General features: G+C 46.4%; 1 protein-coding gene across 3 annotated transcripts in view; it reads left to right on the forward strand.

The window, feature by feature from the left end:
- Nucleotides 1-16,229, forward strand: part of MID2 (midline 2) — a 416,243-nt gene that overhangs the window by 249,741 nt on the left and 150,273 nt on the right. For all 3 annotated transcript variants that reach the window (XM_075068687.1, XM_032773776.2, XM_032773777.2), the window contains exon 3: nucleotides 202-297. In XM_075068687.1, coding sequence (XP_074924788.1) covers nucleotides 202-297 — 96 coding nt within the window. The remainder of the gene's footprint in view (nucleotides 1-201; nucleotides 298-16,229) is intronic.

Genomic DNA, 16,229 nt, shown 5'->3' on the forward strand with positions numbered 1-16,229 from the left:
TGGTAGCTGCAAATGGCCCAGGTGGAAGCTGCTGATGCAACCAAGCATCTCTGCCCAAAGCCATTAATGTGTGTGTGTGTTTTGTCATCAAACATGATCACTGGATAATGTTCTGAGATGTTCCTAATCCATGGAGCTGGTTCTTCAGCTGTGCTGATGCTTACACTCTCTTTTTTTTTCTTCCTGTTTTTGTGCCGGCAGCAAACCCTGGAGACGAACCTCACCAACCTGGTTAAACGCAATAGCGAACTAGAAAACCAGATGGCCAAGCTGATACAGATCTGCCAGCAGGTGGAGGTATGTGGTGGCAATGCTTCAGAGAGTGGGGGTCTGCAGCATGGGAACCCTGAATTGGGAAGAGGGGTTATTTAGGATGATAATAGGGGGGCAATGGGATGAAATTTGGAAAGGGATCATGAAGGGGAAAGCCCTGGTGTGAGATGAATGAGGCTGCAGAATGGTGTCCCATGGGCAATGGCAGAAGCCTCATACCTCGATTCACTTAAATCTAGGCAGGACAGACTGCTGGTAAATAGAATATCAGGGTTGGAAGGGACCTCAGGAGGTCATCTAGTTTAATCACCTGCTCAAAGCAGGACCAATCCCCAAATCACCCCCTCAGGGACTGAACTCACAATCTTGGGTTTAGCAGGCCAATGCTCAAACCACTGAGCTATCCCTCCCCCCATTACAATGAGCAAACTGCACTGGTAATGGAGGAGGTGGCCTAATAGTATGATCCCTCTACCTGAGATTGTTCTGTGCAATTCTCCCATGGCAGCTGAATGTTGGGAGGTGGACGGTGTCCCTGATGGGTGGGGGCATGCACTGCCTGACCACTATGGGTACGTCACCCTCTTGCGATGTAGGGGGATTAGTTGATACAGGGAGGTGTATCAAGAGGGTTTCCCAGCTTGCCCCAGCTTGGGCCAGTCTGGCCCAATATAGCTAGACTTGTGAGCCAGTAAAGTGTCTGAGACAATTTCCTGGGAGAAGATAGAGTTTGTCTGAAGAAGGGCAAACGGAAGTGGCTGATGGACCACAAACAGAATAATTATAACTGTACTGTGGAGAGAAGTATGGAGTAGGCTGCATGAGATCTGCCCTGGAGTCTGACCTCTTAACTGCCTTCAGACGTGCTGTGGAGGAAACAGAAACCCATATGCAGTGAGAGCTGGAGAGACCATATCGTAAAACACAGGGGTTAGAGGACAAACAAGCAACAATCAATGAGATGAGAGGTAACATAGATAGTTGCAGAGGGAACGCCTTCCAATCCCAATCCTACAAGGTGACGTGTGCATGTGAACACCTGCTGTTGCAGCACGGCACTGAGAGCACAGGGCCCACGTGTGGGCTCAGGGCTCAAGTGGGGAAGTAGGAAGGAAGAAGGAATTCTGTGCTATTCGGAATTTGAGTGCTGCTGCTTGGACACAAACTGGTCTATGTTGCTTATGGGTGGTTGCGGTTGTGATGGGTTGGACGCCATCCTGGGGCACCACTTGATATGCTGGGATCTCACTGAGCCCACCCTTTCCACCAGCCTGGGTTTTCTCACTCTGGTTTTGCTGTGCTAGGCTTTCACACCTTCTCCAGCGCACACGCACTGAAATCAGCTCTGTGTGGGAAGACTTAGGAGAATGGCAAGCACTCATGTGCACACCTCCGTAGTCTCTTTACAGTCTAAGCCCCTGTTCTCAGCCTGGACTCATCCTTTGCCTTCCCATAGCTTAGTTCCTTGGTTTCTTCAGGAGCTTTTAGCAGTCTTCCTTCTTGGGTGGGGAGGCAAATGGAGAGCCCCAATTGCCTTGCTTCCCAGCCTTAATTAAACATAATGTACATGAGGCAGAAAGCCTTTGTTTCCAGTGGAAAAGTGCCAGCAATGTCCCAGGTGGTATTTTGAACCAGGTGATCTTATCACCTGACCTTGCAGTGTCAAAGCATCCATGAAACAAGGTTTATTTGCAATGTCCACAGGAAGGAACTCCAGGGAAGATGGGAGATGAACATCTTCAAAGACTCATTGTTTTTTCCTAATGGCCCTTTAAGGCTGATTGCTTAGTCTGGTGGGTGTTTCCCAAGTACACACACACAGTTGTAATTGGTACATAGACAATATTCCTAACTTCAGATACAGAAATGATACATGCGTAAAAATTGGATAAACACATTCAGTAAATCATAACCTTTCCAACGATACCTCATACTACCCATCCTGCATAAAGCATGTCTTAGTTATGCCATATTCATATCATAACCATATTTCTACAAAGAATGAGGTGTAATGTCATAGTGGTGTCTATGCCACTAACTGGTTATAGAATCCTGATAATTGTCACGGCTGCTCTGGGCCACTGGATAGGGTTGCCAACTTGCTTATTGCACAAAACCAAACACCCGAGGCCCTGTCCTGCCCCACTCCTTCTCTGAGGCCCTGCCTCCACTTACTCCAGCCCCCCTCCCTCCATTGCTCACTCTCCCCCACCCTCATTCACTTTCACTGGGCAGGGGAAGGGGATTGGGGTGTGGGAGGGAGTGAGGGCTCTAACTGGGGGTGCAGATTTTGGGGTGGAGCTAGGGTGCAGGGGAAGAGGTTTGGGGTGCAGAGGTTTGGGGTGGAGAGGTCTGGAGAGGTTTGGGGTGCAGGAGGGGCAGCAGGCAGGGACCAAATGTTTGAGTGCAGGAGGGGGCTCAGGGCTGGGGGTTGGGATGGCGGGGTGGCAGGGTGACCGGTGTAGGGTCTGGGAGGGAGTTAGGGTGCAGGAGGGAGTTCCAACCTGGGGCAAGGGGGTTGGGGTACAGTCTCCAGCCAGGCAGCGCTTACCTTAGGCAGCTCCTGGTTCATAGCTCAGAGGTGCTAAGGCAAACTCCTTGCCTGCCCTGGTACCGCGCAGCTCCTGGAAACGGCTGGCACATCTGGCCCTTAGGTGGAGGCATGGCCAGGTAGCTTGGCACGGTGTATGCTGTCCATGCCTGCAGGCGCTGCTCCTACAGCTCCTATTGGTTGCGGTTCCTGGCCAATGGGAACGACGGAGCCGGTGCTCAGGATGGGGTCAGCACACGGAGGTTCCCTGATTGGCCCTGCATCTAGGAGACACAGGGACATGCTGGCCGCTTCCTGGAGCTGTGCGGAGCCAGGGCAGGCAGAAAGCCTGCCTTAGCCCTGCTGTGCTGCTGACCGGACTTTTAATGGCCTGGTCAGCAGTGCTGACCAGAGCCGCTAGAGTCCCTTTTCAACCGGGTGTTCCAGTCGAAAACTGGATGCCTGGCAACCCTACCACTGTAGGGTGCTGCTGGGAGGGTAATGAGTGGTACATGATCTCACAGTATGAAGCTCCAGCAGAGTCAAGCCAGTGCTGTATTGGGATACATCACTTAGGAAGTGGTCCCCAAACTTTTTACCAAAGCAACCCTCTCCCCTTCCCCTTGGCCCCCCACTGCCTTTTGTCTCTTTCTATGACCCAGCATTCCATAAATGCACCCTTTGCCCTGGCACCACAACACTAGTCCTGACCCAGCCAACTCTGCGCTCATCCTGCAGTAGCAGCTCCTGTCTCACAGTGCTCAGCCCAGTGCCCCACTCCAGGTATTGTGACCTGGTTCATGGGGTCTCAGCACCACTCAGGTTTGGCCGGGTCACCCCTCCGCATAAGGCTGGGAGAAGTGTGTGTTTGCCTTGGTCATGGCCCAGGGATGGGTTAATCCAGCCCTGGATGTGGCAACTAATCTAGAACCTTCTCACAACCAACTGTTTGGGAAACACCGAATTAGGTGACTCAACATCCTCTGACTCAAAACCTGTTTGTCAAATTTGTTGTAGACACAAATTTCATACATGACTCCATAAATATTGCAATGATTATGAAGATCAGGATGACATAAGCTTTTGTTAGCTATCTTACATTATATTCTCTCTGGATAAATACTAGGAAAGCAGTGTGCTAGGCGTAGTGAATTTGGTACGGCTGTTAGGAGCCTTGACACAGAATATTGACTCCTTTCCCAACTGGTACCAATTGACCTCAGTGTCACACAAAGGAGCTTAGGAGGGTGGGGGTGGAGGGGAAATGTGGAAATTGCTGGACAATGTGATGGGGACTGAAAGGAGGAAGACTGGGACTAGTAATAGTTGAGGGGAGACTGAGACAAGGACTGTCTGGGCAAAGAGACAGGGATCAGAAACCTGGGACTTGGTAGACAAGGTGAATGATGATGGCTGAGATGATGGCCCAGGAGTGGGGAAGAGACAAGAGTGGTACAGGGACAGGCTGGGGCAGAAGGGGTCAAGTTTGAGGGAAAGAGGCAGAGTCTGAGCTCCTTAAAGTATGCTTCCATCCAGAATCTGGAATGGAACATAAAATCCCTGAGTTTCACCATTTCTCTGCTGTCAGCAAATATCTGTGAAACCCACTGACAAAGTTTATGGCTCACCCCTCTCTAGTTGCTGGTCCACACAAAGGATGACAACCTAATATTACTATTAGTTACTCTTAGTTCAAGTGGCAGAATCTGTGCAGTGGATTTAAAGATTCCAGCCCTGCTGATGAGCCACATGGGTATACCTTTTCAGTTTTCTTTTTTTAAAAAACCTAGGAAATTTACACACGAAACCTACATTCAAAGATCATTATTGTGGTTGCAAAGTCAAGCACTCAAAAGTTAGGAAATGTCAGAATTAGGACAACCTTAGTTCTACCCCCTTGTGCATGTGCATCATGACACCATCTTTAATCACATGATCACATACTAGTTTTTCCACAGGCCGCCAGTCTCATTCAGTACACAGGATGGACCTGTTCTTGTGATGAATCGGGAGTATATAGTGAAGAAGGCTGTTGTCGTTCGTTGCAGAAGTTGGATAGCGTGTAGTGAATGAGACTGGAGATTGCAGAAAGAGAAGGGATGGTGTGATGGTGATGGTCTGATGGTGAAGGCAGTTGAATGCTGCATTGGAAAACTGGATTCTGTCCCTATCTTTACCACAGAGTTCCTATGCGATTCTGGGCAAGTCGCATAAACCAAACTTTTCACGGGTGGTCACTAACTGTGTGTTCCTCATTTTCTGGGTACCTGACTTTAGACCCTGGGATCTGAAGTGCTGAGTTCTCACAGCAACAACTGAAGTCAATAGGAGCTAGGCTTTGACCATACAAAGTGCTGTATAATGCTATGTGATCCCCAAAATCCAGTCCTAGATTTCTCATTTCAGGTCCCCAATCATTAATGGAGGCATTTGATGTTAATCTCTGCTTCAGTACACCACCTGTAAGATATCATCACCACTCCTCTTACAAGAGCATTGGGAAGAGAAATTAACAAACATTTGTGAAGCCCTTGGATACCCTAGTGATGAGTGCCACAAGAAATCAATCATTCTGTCTCCAGAGCAGGGTTTGAAGAGTGTGCAAAAAGTAAGGCAGGGGCAACACCCTGAAGAATGTGGCTAATGCAAGATTTTGAAAAGCTGCTTATTGAGTGAGCACCATATATTCTGTGCACTGAATGAGGCAGGAATCCTATGGAAAAATAGTATGTAATAATGTAATCAAAGACTATATCATGGTGCATATGCACAAGGGAGCAGAATTAAAGTTGCACAGGAAACCTTAATTCTGGCATTTCTCTGCTGCTGAGTGCCTGACTTTGCAACCTTGATAATGTTTTCTTGATGTATTTTGAGTGTGTATAATTATATGACAACATTTGAGACACTAGAGAGAATGTGAGACAGAGTGATAAAGATGGTGAGAGGATTGGAGCACATGGCTTAACAAAAGAGAGATGAAGGCAAATGAATATGTGCAGCTTGGAGAAGCAGGGACAATGGGTAAGTGATAACTGGAAGTGCTTCAAAGGGAATGACACAAAAGGGGCAGAGGTTGAAGGTGGTGAAATGGGTGGGGAATGTAAGATGGAGCAATGGCTTGGAATTGAAGCAGGATAGGTTTCAATTGGAGTCGGCCCTATTCCAGAAGGGAGGTTGAACAGCATTTGCCAAGGGATGTAGATGCAATGGAGGCATCAACATGGGAAGTGTCTGAACGCAGAGTAGCAGGAATGTTTATAGTAAGAGTGGATGAGAACAGCCTTCCCTAGTGAAGGAGGAGATATGCTACCTAACCCAGAAGAGCCCTTTCCAACAAGCCATTTTCTCTGTAATTCTGCGGCTGTTATATTTCAGCTGCTGACACTCGCGCATCAATAGGCAGGCAGCTTGCCACAATTATGGGTAATTATTTGACATACCTGGCCCCTTTGCAAAGCTACTGAAACCTTGTGGGAAACAAAAGAAACAGCATCTGCTTAGGACGAGCAGTCTCATTGTTTTCCTCCCAAAATGAAGGGGACCGTTTGTTTGAAAACAATGAAAAGACTTAGAAGGCGGTGACAATGCAAATGAGACCATGTATGGGAAGCACACTGACAATGCAGGGATGAGCAAGTGTCATACTCCAGCCTGTCAATAAACCAGTGTGTTTTGTTCTCTGCAAGATTTCAGTTCTTACTGCACCTCAAACCACTGGCTTGTCCTAATGCATCCCAGCAGAGTCTTCTGATGGCGGCATGAGCATAAGCCCAGCTTCTCAGGCCTTTTCCAGTGCGAGGGGGGCACCTAGCCATCCCTTTGCCCTGTTCACACTCCCATGGCAATGTTGTGTGGAAGTCACAGGCAGTCATGCTAGGCAATCAATCCTGCTATGTACACTGGGACAAAACCCCTCTTGAACCCTGTCAGTGCTATGACTGTGCATCCTACAAACCAAGCCTTTTAAAAAGTCATTTAAAAGAATGTTGCAGCATGGCATATCCATCCAAAGAGCCATGGTATGTAGGTGACTGAAGTGGGCTCTGCCAGCTCTGTGCTTTCTGATATCCCACCCCTCAAAATAGAAATCATTCTGGAGCATGTCAGGAACAAAGGGAAACCTGGAAAATGTTATGGTCCACTGTAATCCCACCCCCCAGTACTTCATTTCGCTCGTTGCAGTTGTTGGGCACCAGACACTAGAGCCTGGACAGGGAGAGGTCAGGGACTAACCTAGTTGGTTCATGACAAGCTTTCCTGTTCCCCCTGCATACCTTGTCTTCGGCTCAATCACACTGCTGTGTGATGGAGCACAGCACCGCCTCGCCTGCCCCCCACATTGCCCAGGACCCCCCCCCCACTTCACCCCAGCCCAGCAACGGCTTTCCTAGCATGAGGGCAAGTGTCATCCCAAGCCTGAGGAAAAGGACACAGTTCTGGACTCTCACCCTCTTAGTCTGCTGGGTTATGCTGGGTAGGAAAGGTGGGCTGCTGAGCCCAGAGGGGCTGGTTGCACTGGGGGTTCTGAGGTAGTGATGCCCATTTTGGAAGTAGCAGTTTGTCCCTTTAAGGAACAATAGGAGAGCAAGGAATAAGACCAAACTGAGCCACGGTGTCTGCGGCCCTAGGAGCATGCATGGAGTAGGGTGGGGGAAATGTGTCCACAGTCCATTTCAAATGGGGAATTCGCTATCACCATGGTTTATCACAATGGAGGAGAACATGAGCTAGCAGCACACCTTCTGGGAGAGGACTCAGTGTTCCAAGTGATCTGGAATCCCTAGCAGGGCAGGCTCTGGACACAAGGGCGGGTTGGAATTTATTTGTCAAAACTGTGTTTTGATGGAAAATTGGGTTTTCAATTAAACAAAATTTATGCAAAAAAAGTTTTGCTTTCTGCAGAAAATTTCGTGTTTTTTTTTCCATAGAAGGTTTCTTCTTTATAAGCCAGGATTCCCTGGCAGCAGAATTACATCTTCTGTAATGCACCATGGCCAGGAATTGTATGATGCAAATCATTCCCTCACCTAAATGGGAGACCAGGGTGCATGATGGGAGCTGTAATCAAGAGGGGCAAAGTGGGTACACAAGGGGCAAACTACAACTCCCATGAAGCTCTGCAACTCCAATTTTTAGCCAAAGACCTGATTTTGTGGTTTTGGTAAAAAGTCAGAACTTCCTGTGAGGGGATAAATTACCCAAAACATTTTTTTTTCATTTCTGTCAAAAATTTCCCACCAGGGGAGGGGAAGGGGCCACAAATGTGGACCAGCTGCACTGGATACATTTACATCACTGTCTTGCTCCTGAGGCATTCAGTGTGGCCTTCCTGGAGAGTCTGAGCCTATTTCTACACTTAAAGTGCTACAGTGAGACGTCACAGCTGCAGCTGTGCACTATAGCGCTTCAGGGTAGACACTCACTACAGTGATGGGATGTAATTAATCCACCTCCCCGAGAGGCAGTACCTAGGTCAATGGAAGAATTCTGACAATCCAGCGGTGTATGTACCAAGGGTTAGATTGGCATAGCTGCATCTCTCAGGGGTGTGGATTTTTCATGTCCCTCAGAGATGTAGCAATACCATGGTAAATTTGCAGTTTACAACAGCTCTGAGACTCTCACAATCTCATTAAATGAGATTTATTAGTCAGAGTCAAAGGTAGAGTTGCCAGGGGTCTGTTTTTTTTACTGGAAAGTCTAGTTGAAAAGGGGACCTGGCAGTGTCCAGTCAAAAAATCCAGTTACCATAGGCAGGGTGGGAGGCACTGGGTCATCCACTTGTGCCAGGGCTGCCTCCTACCTGCATCTCATCTCTCTCCTCTCTGACCCCTCTGGCTGGCAGTCTGTCAGGGTATGTCGATACTGGAGTTTTTGGTAATTGATTGCTGATTAACTGGCGGTGGTTAATGCCTCTAGAAAGGCTACTCCAGACACTACCTAGATGTTTGTTCCAGGCAGCAGTACTCTTCTACTTTCAAATATGAATGACACCAGGTCAGATTGCTGATGAGTGTTGGGTAGACCCATTGTCAAGGTCACAGAATACAGATGTTTCCAAGAAAGAAGCAGTAGGATGAGGTAGACTGTCTTCTCCCCCTCTGCATTCTCTAAACATACTGTTTTTTTCCCATTGTGCCTAAATTGTTTCCTTCCTCTTTTCTCCCTCTCCTCCGAAAACATTATGAAACTGCACCCTTCCGGCTTTCAGAAACCAAGATTAGAATTTCCATAGGCTGAATTCTGTAGCCAAGCAGCGGCTTTTGCAGGCAGGCCAGCAGCAACTGGAAAATGTTTTGTATTGAGGATTACAGGAAAGAATGAGAGGAAAAGAGAAGATCACCTTTAATCCCATTGAAGAAAGGGACTGATCTGACCTTGCTACTCTGACCACTTGATCTATAAAATTCTTTGTCTTGCTGATTAGCAATCAGGCATCCTTTGTTTGCATTTCCAAGGGAAATCTCTGTAGAATGCACACCCAATAGAAAGTGTATGCCAACAGATTAATGCTTCCTCTTGGCTATTACTGTATGAACCAGGAGTTCATAAATAAGGAGCCCTCGCAAACAACAGCTGAAGGGAAGAAAGTAGTTAATAATGTATTGTTCTTTCAAAGTGCATAACAATTAATTGTAAATTAGTTTATTTTGTTTGCTGAGGTGATCCATGGAGAGAGACCATTGTAATTAGTTTCTTCCTAATGGGCTATTGATTTTCAGTTACTAAATTAAGCGGCAGTTCCTCAAACAAGTTCCTTTAAAAAGAATAAAGACACTGATCTACTGCAGGGATCTCAGAAATGGATTTAGGTCATTTTTGTCGATACTTCAGCAAATTTGTTGTGAAGCTTATTTATCTAGTTGAGTTACATTTCCCCAGGCCAAGACGCCTCCCCCCTCACACCTCCAGTAGATAGAATGCTCCTACTACTTGGCCTTGCTATAACTTTCGGTGCAGCTGCTGACCACAAGCTGTTCAGGGACTAGCTGCAGCTACAGATGACACAGAACTATAGTGGCTTTAATCATCCCTCTCCAATAGGATCTGAGAGTGGTGATGGGTACACTGCGTCTCACCTGGAGTCCCACGAAGACCCCACTGCTTGAGAGCACTAGGAGAAGTGCTGAGGCTCCCTGACCAGCCAGCTCTGAAACTCTGCAGGTTTTAGCTAAATCATGTCCCTGTTCTTTGACCAGCTCCACTCTTAATCCAGGAAGGGGAGACAAGAAGCAAATCTAGTCATGCCCTCCCCATGCAGAGGTAATTTACTTGTGACAGCTGCAATGGACATTAAAGAAAGTCCTGAGAGAGAGTGAGCAATCTATGTGAACTTGCTTTTGAATGATGCTTTGAGCTTTGTTCTTGCTCCAGTTATACAGAGATGCGATTTCAGTGGCTTTGTGCCTTGGCACCTTTATCTCAGAGAAATAACCCAGCATTAATTCAAGAAGTGTGGCTGTTCCTGTTGCCTCCCTATGACTGGCTGAGGATAGTCTCCACAAGGGAAGGTTTTTCCTCTAATGGGCATCCTTCTAGCCCTGTTCCCAGGGCTCCTTCTCTCCCTCCTGTCTGTGCCCCTCACTGTAGCTCATGACAGAGAGCATTAATAAGGGGGAATAAGAGTGAATTGATTTTTGCAAGCAGAATATTCAGAGTAAGACCTGTAACTTCACTAGGCAAAATGAAAGTGACTAACATTCATACTTTTTATAGGTCAGGGTATGACTCAAAGGCCCTGCCAGGGTTGGAAGAGGGACACAGCTGGATATGTCAATGTCTTCAGTTTGTGAAAGGTGGTCATCTAGGGGATTTATATATAGAACTGCCGGTAGGCTCTGTATGTTCAGCTCTGTGAACTGTGCAATGAGTAAATGACAAGATTTTTTGACCTTATGTTAGATCCCCAAGTGAGATCAGCTCCTGCATTAACTATTGCTCACATTTTATAGGTTGCCCTTAAGGTCATCTGCATCAGTCCCATCTGTGAAAGGCTGGCTTCCAATCCTGAAGCTGAGTGGCCTGTGTGGCCAATCCTGATCCAGTAGTAGGGAGTAGATGTAGAGTTAATATTAGACATGTTTTAAACAAAAGTTCGTCCTGCAGGGAAGCAAAGGTAACTAAATCCAGGTCTTGGCCAGTGCAGAGAGCAAAGAAGGGGGCTGTGTGTGAGAGAGATTTGTTGGATAGGAGAGTAGGGGAGTGAGAGTTCACTTCTAGTGAAGACTGTGACTTGTGTTTTTATTTTTATGTTGGGAAGAGGCGTTAGGTATTTATCTCTGTCAAACAGGTCAGCAGTGTTCAAAGCCCTTTTCAAGGAAATATATATGTCTACCATGCTCTTTTGAATGGGTGAGATATTTTGTCAGCCCTGCCCTTGGCTTTGAGTTCACCTCTGGGATTTATAACAAATTTACCTGAGATAAATTAAGTGGTTTGATATATTTTTTAGATCCTGGAAGTCTAGGCTGTAGTTTTCTACTTCATTTGGAAGTTTTAAGTTTTGTCAGTCATTCCTCATAAAAAACATAGTTGAAATAAATTTCTCTGACTTAATAAACTATGCCTCCCTAGTCTCCAGAGGCAGCATTTGAGAAAGAACATCCAAACATGGAGCAGAAAATATCTTTGCTATTCTTGATCTACTCTATGGGCTTGGGTTCAAGGGATTCTACCTTACAAAGTCTTCCTTGTCATTGTATAACTAGGCACCAGTGACTCCTAATTATACTGTTCAGTCTCTTGTTCAGCTTAATTCCTAAATTCTACCCAGAAAGCTGTATTACTAGAATGGTAAGATAGCCCAGTTAAGTATTAAAAAGTGAGGAAATAACATTAGTGCTGAACATGCAACCTTAAATGTGCCCCAGGTGTATATAATGATATGATCCCATATTATTTCTGTATACTCCAAGCAAACAGCATTAGTTTGAGTAATTTGTCTAAAAAGTATACTGTAAACCAAGTGTACTCGATGCGCTACAGGTTGAGAATAACCATGCAGAAGAATAGTGAAAATTTGCTAGTTCACAGGTAGTTTTACAGTTAACTGCCTCAGTCTCTTGATTACACTGGAGGGATGTTAAGCTGCAGCTTTGGGCTTGTCTGCACTTAAAAGCAACAGTGGCACTGCACTGTCTACACTGGGACTTAGGTCTCTTCTATTGACCAAGCACTGTCTATATGGGGATTTAGGTCAGATTAAGTACATGGCTCAGGGGTGTGGATTTTTCACACCCATAAGCGGTATAGCTAGGTTGACCTAATTTTCTAGCATAGACCAGCCCTTAATAGGCAAATGTGTACTACATGGGTGTTGCCAAAATGATTAAAATACACATCTGAGGCCTGATTTATACCTAAAACATATGTCGACCTACCTATGATACTCTCACTCCTGAGAGACATAGTTAAGCCCCAGTGTAAACACTGCTAGGTCGATGGAAGAATTCTTCCTTCAACCTACCACTTCAAGGAGATAGATGTACTACAATCACAGAAAAACCTCTTGCATTACTTTAGCAAGTATCTACACTACAGCAGTGTAGCATTGCTTCTGTAGCACATATAGTGTAGACATGCCCTCAGAGAGAAGAAAGTTTCTCCATAAAGCATCTGTCAGTCAAGATACCTGACTCATGGCCATGCAGTTGGTGCAGAAGGAAATATTCTAAAATGTAACATGTATGCATGTAGAAAGACACACATGTTTTTAACAGGATATCAGGGAGCAACATGGCTGCTAACTCTGCCTGGCTCCCTTGTGCATAGCCTAATCTTACACTTGGCTGCTTTCCTGTAGCTGAGTCACAACACTGTTTGCAGTGTGTGAGGCACTGGGGTGGCTAGTTGCCCCAACAATCTATTCAGTAGGAAATCCCAGAATAATTTGACCCAAGTGCTGCTGGGGCTCTTCTATGTACATGTCCTCTGGGCACATAGCCTCCTCAAGCATTCTAGAAGAGTTATTGAGATCTCTCAGAATGCACTGGTACAGGCAATATCAGGTGCCATGGCAGTTACAGATATGCAAATGTGGCTGTGTAGTGAAAGAAGCCTCTCGTCTGAATACAGTTCAATGAATCAATGTGTCTCATAACCAGGTGAAATGGGAGTGGCACAAAGCAATCGCAAAAACATAGTAGCACTTGTAATGTGAACAGGCCTGAGTTACCTGTGTCTGAATGACTGCATTGCAGATCCTTCCTTAAACTGCAGGTTAAAAATACAGCCAAAAAAACCCCAAAAAACTACTTTGCATGCACAGAACATGATTTTCAAAGGCTCCATGACAGGGTCAGGACTTATCACTGTGGCACCTCCCGCTGGTCACTCTGGCAAATAGCTCAGTCCTTGGCAGGGCACCCGCTGCTGGTGGTGTCCCATTCATCCTCTACTCCTTTGTTGTTGTCTGGACCCGCATTGCTTCCCACTCAGTGGCATCCTCTTCAGGACACTGCCCTCCAACAGTGCCCCCTGCTCTGGTCTCACCCCCTTCCGGGGGTGTCTGCACCCCAGCCACCATGGTCAACCACACCCCAAAGTCTAACCCCTAGCATCAGGGGTCTGGTGCAGTCCACTATCACCACATCCACTGGCTGGGTGTTTATACAAGGGGGAAGGAGGGGACCCAGGCCACCCTCTACACTGGGTCCCGACCCAGGGATCCTTTGGTGGCCACCTTCCTGTCTTCCTCTTCTCCCCCTGTGCACTTCTCTTCTTGGGCCACTTCCCCTTTGCACCAGCTAGGCCCTTCCCTCAGGGCCTGCAGCCTAGAGTTCTCTTCTACATGCCAGCTGCTAGTCTTCTCAATCAGGAGACAGACCTTCCCCTCTGAAGGTCTAAGAGAGACTGCCTGCGCCTTGCCTAGGCAGCCTTTATATAGGGCCTAGCCTAGTCCTGATTGGCTGGTTCTAATATCAGCCCTGACTGGCTCTTGTTAAGCCCTTTCCTGATTGGCTGCTGGCCTGTACCGCTGCTCTGGCCTACTCTAGCCCCCTCTCACATGGGGGTGGGGCAGCTGCCCCACCGCAGGCTCAGATCTGGAACTAATCCGAACCAGTTTACTCTACAAGCCAAGCTGTTGCTCCCCGGTGAGAGCCAATTCCAGGCTAACAGTGGGCGTTCATTCCCCACTTTTTTTGAGTGTAGTGCTGCTCCACGATAGGTCACAGCTGCCCCTAGTGTCATAACTGATATATTTATGGTGTTGGTTCCAGTCACCTTATACTCAAAAAAGGTTGAACTGTTTTTGCTCAAATGAGAGAGCAAATATTCATTCTTGGCATCCGGACAGAGATCAAACCTGCAAAATTTCAACCCAAAACGTGAACGCTTCAGAAATTAGAATGGGAATGGTTATGCAGCCTTGCCTGTAGAAGGTGCTGATTCTCCTGCTCTAATAGAGTCAGGTCTTTTTACTCATTTAATCTCCCAAAGCGTAAACATAGCGGAACTGCAGATTTTTGTCGATGTTGAGATTTCTGATTTAGAATTGATTTAACTTGGAGTGCTGAATTTTCCATGATATTTAAGGTTGCAGAGATAGTGTGATTTGAGTTGCTTGTTATGGATTGTCTCCATGCTCAGCAGTAACATATGCAGCCCCTCCCCTGATATGTCCTTTCTGCTTGTTATAGTGATCACTAAGGGTTCTAAAGCCAGTGCAAATAGCAATGCTGATAAGGGCATCCCAGTTTAGTGCTTCTGTGAAAAAAGAAGGTGCTCACAAACTATTCCTCCACACCATTGCCTCAAGTGGAGAGTAAATCTCTGTAATCACATGCTGTGTCAAAACTTCTGAACCCAGACCAACTATTTAGGGCATGTAAAGACTCCGTTATTCACCCCTGTCAAAAACATATGAGGCCAGGAATGACATTGGGTCTAAATTGTCTTTAGATTCCTCTATAATGTCCAATAGGTTACAGAGATTATCTGCTGTTTGCCTCTCTGGAATTAACTCCACCAGATGTTCATTAATTGTTTCCCCTTTCGCTCTGTTTAATCTGCTGGTTAGGATTTTAATAAATTGTTTGTAATCTGTATTTAACGGAGGGTGGTCTATAACTGCTCTGCTGTTTCAGATCTTTTTGTAGTTTCAAAAACAGGGAGATCCATTTTATTCATGGCAACTGGTAGAGTGTTTTATTTTATTACAGAAGGAATCCGATTTCTCGCTGTAATTTGTCTGACTCCCCTGGTATGCCAGCCACCCCTTCCTAGAGAGTGATACATTGTAACCCTTTCATGGCCTTTCACTTTCACTGTAGTAGGGTATCTTCTTCCTGCTGCTCCTTTCTTAGTTCAAATATTGCAGGTATTTGAAACTTGCGGTGAGAAAAGGGTCCATCAGAGATTAGTTAGCCTGAGTTAAATGAAATGCATTTATAGAGACAAGCCAGCTCCTGACTTCTCTCCCCTGCATTCATTCCACTTCATCACAGGGGTGCCAGAATGGGCTGGGCAGGGACTATGGGCCATGCCCTTCCCCACATTTTACTGGCTGTAAGGGTAAGCAACAGGGAGGGGGCGGAGAGGAGTGAGTGGGAGGAATGGGTGGTGCGAGGGCAGGGGCTTGGGGAAAAGGAGTGGGCTGGGGGCACACGGAGAAGGGGTGATACAAGCGTGGAGTCCCGGGGGGCAGTGCAGGGGGGGGTTCAGATACCTGTGGGCACTTTGAGGGCACTTGTGCTGCTCCTGCTTCATCATGAATAGTAAGGAGAGCCCTAGAACTGGCTGGTTTCTCAAGCTCACTGACCAAAAACCTAATTATCTAGTCTTTGTTTGAATGGCCCATATTCACACATATCAGTAAACAGCGTGTGTGCACTTCATATTTTGTCTTGACTAGATTAGATTCTGCAGGATCATCTTGGTAAGTGGCTCCGAAACTTCTGCTATGATTCATAGATTCCCAAGGCCAGAAGGGCCCACTGTGATCATCCAATCTCACCCCCTGTATCCCACAAGCCTGCCCCACTGTGATCCCAAGGGCAAATCTTTTAGAAAAACATCACACCCTTGCTTTTAAAATTGTCACTGATGGAGACTCTACCATGAGGTGCTAACCTTTTGTCATAAGGTATAATTCCCAAATCTGAACCTTAGCGTCCAAAATTTGGGTACCTGCATGAATTCCTCTAAGCTTAATTAACAGCTTAGATCTGATAGCACTGCCACCACCCAAAAATATAGTGTTTTGGGGCACTCTGATCTCTCCAACCTTCCCTGGGGACCCCAAGAACCCAAACTTCTTGGATTCTTAAAACCAGGAGAAATAAACCTGTCATAAACAGATAGCTAAGGGTTAATGTTTCTTTTACCTGTAAAGGGTTAACAAAGGGAACCACACACCTGACCAGAGGACCAATCAGGAAACCGGATTTTTCAAAGCTCAGGGAGGGAATTTTTGGGTGTGTGT

The sequence above is a fragment of the Chelonoidis abingdonii genome, chromosome 8, assembly GCF_003597395.2.
Source record: "Chelonoidis abingdonii isolate Lonesome George chromosome 8, CheloAbing_2.0, whole genome shotgun sequence".
In the NCBI taxonomy this organism is placed as follows: Eukaryota; Metazoa; Chordata; order Testudines; family Testudinidae; genus Chelonoidis; species Chelonoidis abingdonii.